The 14,548-nt window shown below is 42.7% G+C and overlaps 1 protein-coding gene across 3 annotated transcripts in view; it reads right to left on the bottom strand.

The window, feature by feature from the left end:
• The window catches only part of CHN1 (chimerin 1), a 75,952-nt gene that overhangs the window by 60,365 nt on the left and 1,039 nt on the right, over positions 1-14,548 (bottom strand). For 2 of the 3 annotated variants that reach the window (XM_018572595.1, XM_018572610.1), the window contains exons 1-2: positions 2,227-2,293; positions 186-241 (exon numbers count right to left, since the gene is read on the bottom strand). In XM_018572595.1, the coding sequence (XP_018428097.1) occupies positions 186-241; positions 2,227-2,293 (123 nt within the window). Of the gene's footprint in view, positions 1-185; positions 242-2,226; positions 2,294-14,548 lie in introns of those variants that run through there. The other variant, XM_018572602.1, reaches the window with a different exon arrangement.

The raw sequence follows: 14,548 nt of genomic DNA, 5'->3' as shown, positions 1-14,548 counted from the left end.
ATCATATGACTACTTCCACCATCCCATCACTTATTGTTGAAGAAGATCCCTCAGAAGTCGTTTCCATTTTATACACAGGGTAGCAACCGTCCTATTATACTGCAAATATCCAAGATTTTAATGGAATTCTCTCTATGAAGGGCTACATGTTTTAAGTATTGATGTATGACAGCATGGCTACTTACCTCCTGTGTGCAGGTAATTCTTCGTGGATGCGGAGCCTCTTGCTGCAGCTGATATACTGGATAAAACATGTAACAAGTGCTGCTTTACATGATAATAACAATAATAATAAAACATGTCTGAAAAGAGCATTCCTATTCAAACAAAATCTGCACATTAGGCGAGTAGTATACAGTATTAACGGAAACCATCAAAATTATAAGTAGCAAATACTGGTACATAGGTTGGATTAATGTCCTATTTGCACGTTTCAATCAGACGCATTACAAAAGGCAATTACAAAGTGTGTTACTTGTACACCGATACCAGCAATGACATATGATTAGAGGTGCACCGAAATGGAAATATCAAAACCGAAAATGAAACCGAAATTTTTTTTTAAAAATGTCAGGCCGAAACTGAAATTGTTTATTTTAATTTTTTCATTTACTTTTCATAAACTTTTTAATTTTTATTTATTTATTCTTTTTTTATTAAATATTTTTATTTTTTACTTTACTTTTAGGGGCTTTGGGGAAATATTGGGGTCTAAACCGACCCCTGATATTTCCCTTTTAAAATAGAAAAAGAGATTGAGGACACAAAGTCTTCTCTTTCTGTGTCCCCTGTTATAAATGAACAGGAATCCTCTATGCTGAGTGTTCCTGTTAATTCATAACATGGAGGACAAAGTATGTTTACTATAACCACAATCATGAATGAACAGGAGGTGATGTAGATCACTTCCCATTCATTCATAATTGAGGATATAGTAACCATACTGTGTCTACAATTATCTACAAACACTCAACGATCACTGATCACTGAGTGTTTGCTCTCGCTCTCCTTTCTGACAGCTGTCACAGGAGGCTGAGCAAGCGGTGTGGGAGGAGAGCTAAGCCTGTGACAGCGCGGGCTGTATCTGCCCACACATCGCTCTGCCGGACTGTGACAGGAGGCTGAGTGGTGTGGGAGAAGAGACGCAAGCCGCTCACAGCACTTTCCTCCCGCAGCGCTCGGCTGTCACAGTTTCTCTCCTCCCCGCTGGGACAAAGAGCAGTGCCCAGCGGGGAGGAAAGAAAGCAGGGATGCGCCGCTGTATCGGCAGAAAAATGGCACTTTCGGCATTTAGCCAAAAGTGCCATTTTTGGCAGATATGCTTCGGCGGCCGATCCCATCGTCGAACCATCGTTCCATTTCCGCACAAATAACCCATCATGCACAGACCAATGTGGATTTCAATTATCATTCATTAGCAATACTAACTGGCCGATTTTCAATCGACAGAACGGATTTTCTTTTGCGCATGTGTGGTGTTCATATTGCGATTTTTTTCGTACAAAAACGCCACTTATCCATCGATTTCCCTACGATTCGAAAAACACTTTCTAGCCTGCCCGATAGACGAAATTCGGCCAGTTGTACAGTAATTCTGATAGTTGACTTCCCATCAACTGGCCGATTATCGTACGAAAAAACGATTTAGTTTGGAAGTCAAACGAGAATCGCAAGGTGTATGGGCACCTTAAGGCTGGTCATAGACATGGAGATAACTCCCTGAGAAGGATGGGCATACACGAGTGCTTGTCTTCATTGCAATCCCTACCCACAGAGGATAGTGGCATTTCTCGTACACTCTACACAGAGTAGTAAAGATTCAGCAACCAACAGCAGAATAATTTTCCAACAAGTCAGAACATTCTCCTGTCCTATAAGGAGCACCTGAGCCACTGTGTATGGTACAATAATCATGCGTGATGCTCAAAGCCGAAGCATTATTTGCTATCATTTTATTATCCAGGCAGCCTTGAACACAGAGTTGACGTTGACAATTGTTTTTTAAATAAATGAGGAAACAAGATGGTTAAAAAGCCAGAAGCTGCTTCAGGCTCTGCGGCCTTTCCTGTTTCCTCTAGATTACATCAAAATTACAGAACTTTCCTCGCCAATTTTTAGCACTTATCAGCAAATATTTCAACAGCATGTGCAATTTAATGCGTTTCCCAGTAGCTGCATTTTTCAATAAACACACAATACAGATTGTTATCACAATGTAATACTTACAGTAAGATTTCCATACTGGCGGCCTGTACTCATCATTATCTGAAAAACAAAATAAACAAACAAACATGGATAACATTAATTACACAAGAAATGACTTATGAATACAAATGACCCAAAAATAGCATAAATGATGAAACAAGTTACAAAACCTAATCCATCCTAAACCAAGGATTTGTGCAAAAGGTCATTGAGAGCCTGTTTCTAACATTACACAAAGTCTTCAACCCTGATGTTACAATCCAGAAAATAAGTAGTTCCTCTGCCAATTACTGTACTCTGCTGTACTGGCTTTGTATATAAATGACAGTTTACTCAAATCGGGAATTTTAGGGGCTGCAACTTTGGATAATTTGAATGGTTAGGTCAAAGTGTATCTGTTGTGAGAAATATGTGGACTACTCTTGATGGTCGCCTTCTGAGAAATGCTAGTCTCCTGGTTGTATGTGGCTTCAGAATTTTTTACAGTAAATTACATGTCAAAGTATTGAAGCTGATGCACCGGCATTAACAGCCAGGCAACTCAGAAAACATGGAAGTGAATGCACCAACAACTGCAGCCTGTATACATCTCTCAATACGTTTACTTTTAGGATAAGTGTTAAAGTGTATACGTTGGCAATATGTTAAAATAATAATAATTTTAGCACAGGTATCCAGTAAATGCATATTTTTACATGTTAGGTCTTTATAATAGTAGTATTGTAGTCCTCTCTAGCTGATGGTATTATTCTGCATCGCTGTAAAATGTATTGCCGAGATTTGTAGTCAGAGCCAGCTGTACCCGCCCCCTCCCCCGTCCGTTCTGCCAGTCAGCGCTGGCAGCCGGAGCGGGGAGAGGGGAATCCAGCCCCTCCTCCTGTCGCGGCAGGGAGCCGTGACAGGATCGAGAGGTGAGCGAACCCGGTATGGGTTCGCTCATCTTCCGATCTACTGAGCCGACCTGTGACAGTCTCATTGTCACAAGTCGGCAAGAACTATGAGGTGAGTGGAAATCACTCATCTCATAGTTCTCCTTTAAAGAAAAAGTAAAGTTTCCCCCACAAAAAAGGCTGACTGGAAGGCTTTCTACATTAGAAGAGAATTTGTAAGTCTCTTCTGCCATAAATCCGTTTTGTTTTTTTTCTTTGTACGCAAATCTCAGCACACAGATCTGGCATGCCGAGATGAATTAACTCACGTGTGCATGTTATATCATGCCGGACAGCCAATCATTAGGCCGAAGATGCCAAATGCAGGAGACCAAAGAGAAGATGGAAGCGCCGGTGAGAGAGTACAACAACACTGGAGGGGACCGATTTGGTACTTTTGGTAAATTTGTATTTAATCCTAGCCCTGATTGCTGCCGCTACTCTACTCTAGCATGTCCCTGCAAAGCAGGTATAAGTCAAGAAAAAACCAATAACCCTTTATCTGACTATTTCCAGCTCTGCACACTGTGTGTCAGCGGTGTTATTAGTCACCATGATGCATTGAAGGAAGTAAAACTGTCAAAGTATGAGGAAGTCTGGAGCTCATTAGGTGCCACTAGAGGAAAAAGGACCTTGTGTAGACAGCAGATATAGCGCGTTTCTGAGTGCATTCAACTTGCATTTGAGACGCTTCAGAGTTCCTTCTGAGCTTCTATAGGCTGCTTTGCATTACCACTGGCTTGGGAAAAAAAGCAGTACGCAAGAATCTGTTCTATACATTAAAAAAAAACTCACAAACACCTGAAGCTAAATCAAAGAATGGCAGCTTCTGGTCACATCTGAATCATGAATGAGTTTTTCCTTGTCACAAAGTACTTCTCAACACGGTAATCCATAAACAGTAGAAGTCACTACCTGAGGGATTGCAAGACTTGGCACCAACCGATCAGCACCATCTTGTGGTCATGAGGGAAAAGTGACAGAGCGTCTATTACATATACCAGATTTTCATATTATCCCTTGTTAATGTTATTATACACACACACACACACCTTGCGCAGATCGACTGATCGTTAACTGTTAAGAGTAACAGCCGAGGTGTTAGTTTAGTTCACTGTTCCGGCTGTCTAGAAGTCAGGCAAATGTTAAGATCACAGGGGGTCTATGAAATGGGCTGGAAGCGCAGGATAATATGGTAATCACCCCATCAGTATTGCACACAGCTCTGACTGTGGAGCTGGGGCAGGGGCCAAAATACATTAGTTATGGAAGTCAGTGAACATGGATAATATCACTTAGCTCTTGGCTGCAGGCCACTAAGTGAAATATAGATCATAAGACATTCTCTTCAGGCTGCTGACTTCAGGAGATTTGTCCTCAACTTAACAAATATGGACGTGTCCATGGAAAAGAAGATCTAAGAAAAAAGCAGGATTAGACTGCACAGCTTTATTAGCAGAAGGCAAGCCTCGGCAAAAGGAAAATCTAGTCCAAGGTAAAAAAAAAAATGTCTGCAATTATCTAGCAAAAATACATATAATTGTAATAAAATTTATATTTACTAATAAGTTTAAAAAAAAAAGTTGTATTTGTCGTTAAAGTGACACTAAACTCAGGAGTTAAATCTAAAAAAAAGCATTCAAGTACCTTAACTAGTAAAAAAATTTATCTTATTTGTGTATCACTCAGCTTTAGATCCTCAAATCATCTCTGAATTGGTGCTGACACTGTCCTTTCTTCTGGATGGTAGCTACATTTGTTCCCCATGGTCCCTCTGTGTGTTGCAAAGTAGCCACTGCTCCAAGCTCGCTCCCGTGATGGACTACAATCTCAACACAAATTAGTAGGGATGCACCAATACCGGTTTTTTGTTTCCGAGTACCGATATGTTGTTTTCGGTACTCACCGATACTGAGTATCGATACCGTTGCTTCCCCTGGAATGGAGCAGGCTTCCCGGGCAATCAGGAAGCCTGAGCGGCTGGCGATGACATGCCGCCCAGCTTCCTGATTGCCTGGAAAGCCAATGCCATGTTGTTTGGCCGGCTCAATTGGGATTGACCGGGAAAGCGGCTTCCAAGCCAATCAGCATTGAGCCGGCTTCCCGCCCAATCAGGAAGCGGGTCATTACTCGTTACCCGGCTTCCTGATTGCCCAGGAAGCCGACTCCATGTCCCCTCTGGCATTGCCGGTCAGAGGAAATCTTCCTCTGACCAGAAGCTCCGGTATCGGGGAAGGTATCGGAGCATTTGGGCAAGTACGAGTGCTCGCCCAAATACTCTGTATCGGCACCGATACAGATACTAGTATCTATGCATTCCTACAAATTAGTAAACAAAATATGAAATTTCCCCCAACTCCTCAAGTTAGGATGTCGGTTCTGACTGCTGTGTTCTGGAGACACAGATGGCAAGAGATGACAGAGTATTTAACCTTCTCCCACTCTACATAAAACAGGAAAATAAAGTTTTGCCTGGAGTTCATCTTTAACATAAACTAGTCAAAATGCAGACAACCCATTTGTTGTAGTGGTTATCATCAATCAAGACACACGTCAAAATAGTCATTTAGAAACAGATAAAGCTAAAATTATATGCACATCTCAATGTTTTCTGTAAAGTCAAGGTTGAGTCCATCGATCCTCCATATCTTGATGCTAAGAGCTCAAGTTTATTTTTATTTACTTATTTTTGGAATATGGCACCAAACACTTTAGATATGTGTAATGATGTGTATCCCATTACCTACAGGCTGCTGCTTCCTTGTAAAGTCTTCACCTCACTGCCCCCTTCACAAGTGCTAGATATTTCCCTCAGCAACGCTGTAAGAGTTAACGGCGACCTACCGCCTCGAGATGCCCGATCGATCGAATTAGCAGCAGCTGTCACTGCCGTTGCCAGTCCCGAGATCCACTGTGCCCGATGCGGCCGGGACGGCTCTGTGACAGGAGATCAAAAGGGAGTTCAGTTTACGAACTCTCTTTGATCTCCTCTCAGTCCCCGAATGCAGGAAGTGATGTATATTACATCACTTCCTGCATTCAGTGTCACTCTCCAGCTACAGAAGCTGATGAAGCAGATCTCTGCTTCATTAGCTTCTCTGGGGGTCCCTAGGTGACATTAGGGGTCTTGAAGACCCCGGATGTCTCCATAAAGAGGACCTGTCATGTAAATTGGCTATTACATAGGGGGCTTCTTAGCCCCCCATGTAATAGCAATAAAGATGTGTGTAAAAAAAAATTAAAGAATCATAACAAAAAATTAAGCATATAAAAAGAACACATTTTTTTAAAGTCCCCGCCCCCCACATACACAGGCATATATGCGCCGGGTGCGCCTACGTGTGAAAACGACGAATGCGCCTATTGTGCCACACGTTACAAATCGCCGCAAACGTAGGAGTGAGAGCAATAATTTTAGAGCCATTAAATCACAGATAACACTAAACTGATGAGCAGTAGAAGCGTTTTAATCGTCGCCTACGGGCGTTTCTTGCGATTTTGCGGAGAGTGACTATTTATACCTCCAAAAGAAAGCTCCATCTGTCCCCAAAATTGTTTTACATAAATTGCAAGGCTATAGTCCAGTCATGCTGACTGGTGACATTTTTAACTGACTGGTGAGACACCATCAAATTTTTTAAGATATATATATCACACACACACACACACACACACACACACACACACACACACACACACACACAATCTATATCAGTAAGGCAGATATGCTCTACTGGCATTGACTACAGTAAACCATGCAGGAGACAGCGAGAACCCAGGAACAGTCTAAGCAGGTTTGGCCAGCACATTTATTTAGCAATGCAGCAAATAAAGCCAAAAAACTTGAGCTTTGGGTTCATGGCATAAAGCAAACCATTCACTTGTGCAAGCTACTAACTAATGTTAAATCCTTCCTGACTAACCAACTGACTAACTGGGTCTCCATAATGAGTTAGTTCACCAAAATATATATTGTGCGGGCAATCGGCAAAGCGACAATCCGGTACCAAGCTGCCACTAAAGGGAGGTTCAGTACAAAAAGCCTTGCATTGAGTTACATTGCATTGTGAGTCAATCTCTATACCAGTCACATAGCATACAAGGGGAAAGGAAATAATCCGATTTAACACAAGATTATATAACCTCCCACCTTCAGCTCAGCATTTGTTATATTTCAGCTGGATCAGCACTTCATTTCCTGTCAATTCAATATAGCCTAAAAACTTTCACTCACCCTTCCCTTGCTGTGTGACCAAAAAGTACAGAAAAGGAAGTATTAAGGAAGCTGTAACAAACAAAGGCTCATTATAGAAAACATACGCACCTAGAAATACGGAGCATGCTGAACTGTGATGGATTCTCAGACAATGTCAGTGGCGAAATCTAATTATTCCATGAAGAAGATAGCTAGACAAATTTCCAGGGAATAATGAAAGAGCTAAAGCTGCTGCTCAGACACATTCTAATTAAACAACGTCAAAGGAGAACAAATACAAAATATTAAATGCCTATTCTTCACCAAAGGTTTAAACTAATTCAGAATAAACATGTTTAGTTATTTGCATTTGCTCCGTGACAACATACACTATACACAGCAATGCTGCACACAATATAGATCAATCCAGTGACATTCCATATTTTAAACCTAACATAATAATATGCAAAGAAAATTAACCCAATAACAAAACTCAATAATTGTCAACATAGGAAACAAACAAAAGACAGGCTTCGAAGGAAGCATACAGTGTTTTGTAAATCTTTTCATTCATTATTTGGGGACTAAAAATAAAAATCAGAAAAAAATTTAATATTTTTTAGAGAGTATAAGGCTTTGTTCACAATATGGGATATGGGATTTCTGTGGCAGAAATGCCAAATGACCCATTTAGCGGCAGTCGCTACACCCATTCAAGTTAATGACTGGGTGACATCTGTAATTGTCAGTCCGCATGTATGTATGTGATATGATTACATGAGGTTTTTAATAGATCGCTGTCCCGGGGGTGCAGGATGGATGCATCCAGCAACAGGGATGTATTCCAATTTCTCTTGCAGGTGCTAACATCCCCACCCGTTATTCTGGGATCGGGAACACAGGAGTTCATTCACCCCGGCATATGCCGAACGTGTACAATGAGCAGCTTGTCAGGAAGACTGCAAACAGGCAGGTAAGAATGCTTTATTGCCGGAGAGACATGGTAAAGGTGGCCATGTGCTGGTAGATTTCCTTACAAACTGGAAAAATCTCATCAGAATATTTGACAGAAGCTTGAAGAATGTCATTCGAAATTTTGCTTGATGTGAACATTCAATTTTGGAATGAAAACCACATTCAGTTAGAATTTGGTTCAAAAAAAGTTTTCCATCCTGCTATACTTTTTTCTTTTTAAGGGGTCTCTTATCTAGTTACATTAGAGGTCCTCTTTAACCCCCCCCCCCCCGGGGGGGTCCCCCCCCCGGGGTGGGTGGATTCTAAATGCTGCAGAGTGGCACTACGCAATGAGGTGGCACTGCTCTCTGCAGCATTCTCCTGTAAGTGCAGGAAGGGGGGCCAAGCCGTGACACCCCAAGTCTTAAAATAAAAAGAAAAAGAAAAGAAGAGGATGCCGAGAACTGAGATGTATTTTTTGCCAAAGCTTGACTTGGAATTTAAAAGCCAACTCCAGACAATTTTTAAAAGGAGAGTAAAATACCCTCATCCAAATAGTTTCCACCAGAGTGGGACACTGCAACAGTCACATGCCGCGGCACTATAGCTTGAGAGCTGAGCGACCACAAACCGCTGATCGCTCAGCTCACAGTCCTCTCCCTGCAGAGAGTGGTGACTGTTAGTCCTTGCAGCGATCCCCCTTCCCCTCTCTGTTCCTTCAGCGCTAGGCGGGGGGCAGGCACAGCTGGCTCTAGAGAGGCAGAACCAACTGTCAATCAAGCAGCAGTGGGGTGTAGCCCTACAATATTGTCAGGATCTTTCCTGGCTGCAGCACAATTCTGTGCTATAAGCAAATAGCGGCCCACTATGTGCTGACTTTGGGTCACAGGAGGACATTAGTAAAAGTGCTCATGTGACCCAGAAGAGAACTAAAGCAAAAAGAACAAAGAAAAAAAGGTTTGGCTTTAGCTCTCTTTTAAGGTTTTGAAAAGTGTCGAAATTTCTGCCAAGGTTTTATGGCTATTTATGTAACATGCCTGGCCTTTGCCAAAGTATTTAATACTAACTTTGTATTTTAATACTGCCTGCTGGGAGCTTTGAGGAAAAATATGAACTTGGGTATAAAGAATTTGGTTACAAGGAGGTCCTAATTCGACCCTAGTCTACTTTATGAAGTTATGAGAGGTTTTTTGCCTTTTTGACTGCTGCCGGTCAGAAAGTGATGGGAACTCTCAATACAAATTTAAGGTGTATGTCCAGTCTAAACTTTTTTCCTCAGTTTTGGATGTGTTGGGGAAAGGCTTAGAACCCCTGTTCACGGCTCTAATAGAGAGATTTACCTTCCAATTCGGATGTTTTACCAGACAGAATTGAAGAAAAACTAGAAGAAAATAAAATGCTGGTTTGATATCCATTTTAAAGAGAAGTTCTTACTTTTCCTCTCTGTATTGGATTGAAAAAAAAAAGAAAAAAAAATGTAAATGGAGTTCTATTTCAACTCGCCAATGTTGACAGTACAGAACATTCTTTTTTAATAAACATTATCAGGGTTATTCACAAAAAGGGTGAAGAGTTTGGAGAAGGCAGGAGAAGGGAGCAATCTAGGACAACACAGCTGAGCTGAATTGGAGAATGTTTCCAAATCAGCTATGTTGGTTTAGATTGTTCACTTCTCCTGCCTTCTCCAAACTCTTCACCCTTTTGTGAATAACCTTGTATATATATGCAAGCACAATTTTGCCATTACTATGCTCAAATATTGCAAAGGAAACAATAAAAAGGACTTCTGCTCATTTGCAAGATGTGTATTTATGGAAATGGTATTAAATGTCAAACCCAGCTCAGGGAAACAAACATCTGTAAAAGACAGATATACCTGTGTATACATTCAACCTCCACTAGACCACGACCCATTCAAGTAGTAATAAACGCTCCCACTCAATAATGAATCCAGGTCCAACACATATATATTGCCCAGCAAAGGTTTCCAAACAGCTCCAAATCTCTCAGCTCGGCTTGGCCCATTGGGCACTCGCATTCCAGGCCAGCAAGCCTGCTTCTTACCCATTTAAAGTTTGAGAATAGGTTGAGATTGTTTCAGCCCCAAGACCTCTAATCATTCGCTTCACTGGATAACACTCAGATGGCCCCGAGCGCCAGCTATCCTGAGGGGAAACTTCGGAGGGAACCAGCTACTAGATGGCTTGATTAGTCTTTTGCTGCTATACCCAGGTCGGACGATCTGGGGAGCAAGAAAGAGCAAGGCAGTTTCTCTGCGTTTGTGGAGACACAGACAAGGGTGGCTCCGTAGGACCCAGCAAGGGAAAGGAGCCACCATAAAACAGAATATGAGAGCCAATGCTTTGGGGACCAACTGATTCAGCAAAAACGTTTAAACACCAAGGACCAGCATCTATTGTAAATTATTTTTTTTAACCAGCATTTGAAATAGCTTTAACCCCTTCGTGACTGACGACGTACAGTGTACGTCGCCAGCATCGGGGCTGTTTAAACAGACTCCCGGCGACTTTGCCTTTTGACTTTAATATCACTTTAATGTGTGAACATTATACCTATACTAGGCCACTACACCAAAAATACAAACATGGAGCTATTCGTATAACCAACTTAAACCTTTCTCATTCCACATATCCCTGTCAGAATTACGATAGTTGTGAACATAGTAGTGATTTGTGCCGGTTCTGTCAACTCAATGACAAATGAGCTAGTGTACTAGTAAAAATGCCGGAGAACATCACCTGGCAGGCAAACATCTGCAAGTTAAGAACTGTACAGTAAATTCCATTGCACATGATCAACATATATGGTTGGAGATGGATACTGTGTAGCAACAAGCGATGTTCAGTTATTTGCCTATTTATACAAAGACTTTACTCCAAGCTCACTCCTGTGATGGACTACAATCTCATGTTTAGTTTCCGAATTTGTATTGCGATTGTAGTCCATCACGGGAGTGAGCTTGGAGTAGTGACTACTTTACAAAACACACAAGGACCATGGGGAAAAAAAAAGTAGCCCCCCTCCAGAAGGAAGGACAGTGTCAGCACCAATTCAGAGCACATTCACACCAACTGTGGTGCATTCCAGAGCAACAGCTGCTGGAACGCACAGCAATTGCTCACAAAATGTCCCCATTCGTTCTGGGGCGAGTGGGGGTGTGGTGATGCATTGAAGTCAATGGTACCACAGACACGCCCACCTGCCCGCAGTGCGATCGGAAGCGTGGCAAAACTTTGCCTGCGTTCTGGTCCACTGCGAACGCAAAAAATAGAGCATGCAGCATTTTTTGCGTTTGCAGGGGACCAGAACACAGGCAATCTTTTGCCACGGGTGCGGGGCTGCAGTGCCATTGACTTCAATGCACCGCCACGCCCCCTCCCGCCCCAGATGGAAGGGGGAAGTTTTGTGAGCAATTGCTGTGCGTTTCAGCAGCTGCCGCTCTGGGACGCACCCCAATTGGTGTGAATGGGCCCTCAGAAATGAGGATCTACAGCTGGGTGATGCACAAATAACATACATTTTTGTTAACAGTTAAGGTATTTGAATGTATTTTTAAAATTTTATTCCTGAGTTTATTTTCACTTTAAAAGAAAGTCAAGATTTATATATAACTTTGGCTGCCCATATGTCTGGATCTAGAGATCATTTGCTCACAATGTTTTCACATAGGGGAATGTCAGTGCTCAGTTTAAATTGTCTCAGTCTGCGATACCCCGGTTTTCTATTAGACCAATGTCCTCCAATACTGTCACAGCTACACTATATTGCCAAAAGTATTGGGACACCCTCCAAATCATTGGATTCAGGTGTTCCAGTCACCTCCATGGCCACAGGTGTATAAAATCAAGCACCTAGGCATGCAGACGCTTCTACAAACATTGGTGAAAGAATGGGTCGCTCTCAGGAGCTCAGTGAATTCAAGCGTGGTACCGTGATAGGTTGTCACCTGTGCAATAAGTCCATCCGTGACATTTGCTTGCTTCTAAATATTCCACGGTCACCTGTTAGTGGTATTATAACAAAGTGGAAGCAACTGGGAACAACAGCAACTCAGCCACAAAGTGGTAGACCACGATGAATGACAGATCGGGGTCAGCGCATGCTGAAGTGCACAGTGCGCAGAAGTCACCAACTGTCTGCAGAGTCAATAGCTACAGACTTCCAAACTTCATGTGGCCTTCAGATTGGCACAACAACAGTGCGTAGAGAGCTTCATGGAATGGGTTTCCATGGCCGAGCAGCTGCATCCAAGCCTTACATCACCAAGTGCAATGCAAAGCGTTGGATGCAGTGGTGTAAAGCACGCCGCCACTGGACTCTAGAGAAGTGGAGACGTGTTCTCTGGAGTGACGAATCACGCTTCTCTGTCTGGCAATCCGATGGACGTGTCTGGGTTTGGCGGTTGCCAGGAGAACGGTACTTGCCTGACTGCATTGTGCCAAGTGTAAAGTTTGGTGGAGGGGGGATTATGGTGTGGGGTTATTGAACCCTATGGACTAAGACTGGGATGCCAGTAAAGTTCATGTGTGTGTAAAGGCCAGCGTCCCATTACTTTTGGCAACATAGTGTATATTTTCATTTCAAGGACAATGATTTGTTGAAATTCTGCTAATCATAACAAAGAACAGGATTTTCAAGCAATCGCAGATCTACATGGTTGATGTTTATAGTGTGAGGTTTGTTTCTATTATTGTTTCTGGTCATTGACTATATGAATAATATCCGCCTCCCCTGAATCAGTTACAATGAATAAATAAGAGTAAAGTCACTAACACAGAACCCGGGACACACGACAGAGGGAGGTTTGATCAGTGAACAAAGTGCAGTCAGAATCCATTCTTCAGCGCTTCCATTTTGCAGCTAACAACATCTGTCAGTGCATTGATCTCTAACTCCCAAAGTGCAATCCCATTCATGTCACCAGAAGTCAGAACAGATAGAGTTACCTGAGCAGAAGGATGGCCGGGTGTTGTTGTATTTTATTGTTTCACACCACTGAATGAAGGCGATATCTAAGTATTTATATAGCGCCGACAATCTACGCAGCGCTTTACATAGAGCACATACACATCAGTCCCTGGCCTCAAGCAGTTTACAATCTAAGGTCCCTATCTCACATACATACAAGGACAACTTAGAGAGGAGCCAAATCAACCTTCCAGCATGTCTTTGGAGCGTGGGAAAAAAACAGAGTACCCCGAGGAAACCCACACAAGCACAGGGAGAACATGCAAACTCCATGCAGATTGTGTCCTGACAGGGATTTGAACTGGGGGCCCTGAGTGCTGCAAGGCAGAAGTGCTAACCACTAAGGCGCTGTGAAAATGTCACATGACATGAACACCACAACTCCGTGCGTTAGCAGTACGTGCATTACTTTTTTAAATCGCACTGCAATGTGCAGTATTGTGGTACTATGGGTTGTGGCACAGTTGATCTCATTGCAGGTGGGATGTGTTTTTAGGGTGCCATTCAAATGAATACCAACGCAACGCACCCCCCTCACTGTTAACGCACAGTAGATGCATCGCACCGTGCGTTAACCACACAGAACCTAAAGCCTATCTCTGGATTTAAAAAAAAACAAAAAACTCCCCTTGCAGTGGGGCTTCCCCCCCCCCGCCACACTGAAAGGGTTGACTGTTCATTTCTGGGGGATTGTATAAAGACATTCTACTTACCTGATCCCCGCTCATCTCACCTCCGCTCCAGCTGTGGATTGTCCCTTGTCGTCCTCACGTCTAATGCAGATCTATGGACCCTGCATTAGACATGATTACGTTAGTGGGCCCACGGAGGGAGGAAGAGGCTGCGGATTAAGTAAAACTGATCCCCCTAGACAAAAACTGTTAACCCTTGCAGTGCAGGCATAGCTCCACTGCAAGGGGAGTTTTTTTTTGTCCAGACATGGGCTTTAATTTAATCATTTAACCACTTGCCGTCCGCCCGTTGTAAAAAAACGGTATTCATTTCAGTACAGCGTTGCATGACGGAATAAATGTCAGTCAAAGTACCGCAGCGCTGAATACTGAAAAATGGCCTGGATGGGAAGGGGGTTTAACACCAAGGATGTCAACTGGTTAAAATACATTTTTATAATAATTTTAGACTATAATACATTTTTATTGAATCTACCTGATCCCTACTCATCTCACCTCGGCTCCAGCTATGGAATGTCCCGTGCCGTCCTCATGTCTAATGCAGACCTATGGACCCTACATTAGACGTGATGTCAGCGGGCCTC

The sequence above is a fragment of the Nanorana parkeri genome, unplaced genomic scaffold (genome assembly GCF_000935625.1).
Source record: "Nanorana parkeri isolate BGI_ZX_2015 unplaced genomic scaffold, ASM93562v1 scaffold44, whole genome shotgun sequence".
NCBI classification, from domain to species: domain Eukaryota; kingdom Metazoa; phylum Chordata; class Amphibia; order Anura; family Dicroglossidae; genus Nanorana; species Nanorana parkeri.
Note: the sequence above shows the minus strand (reverse complement) of the source record. Positions and strands in the feature narration are given on the sequence as shown.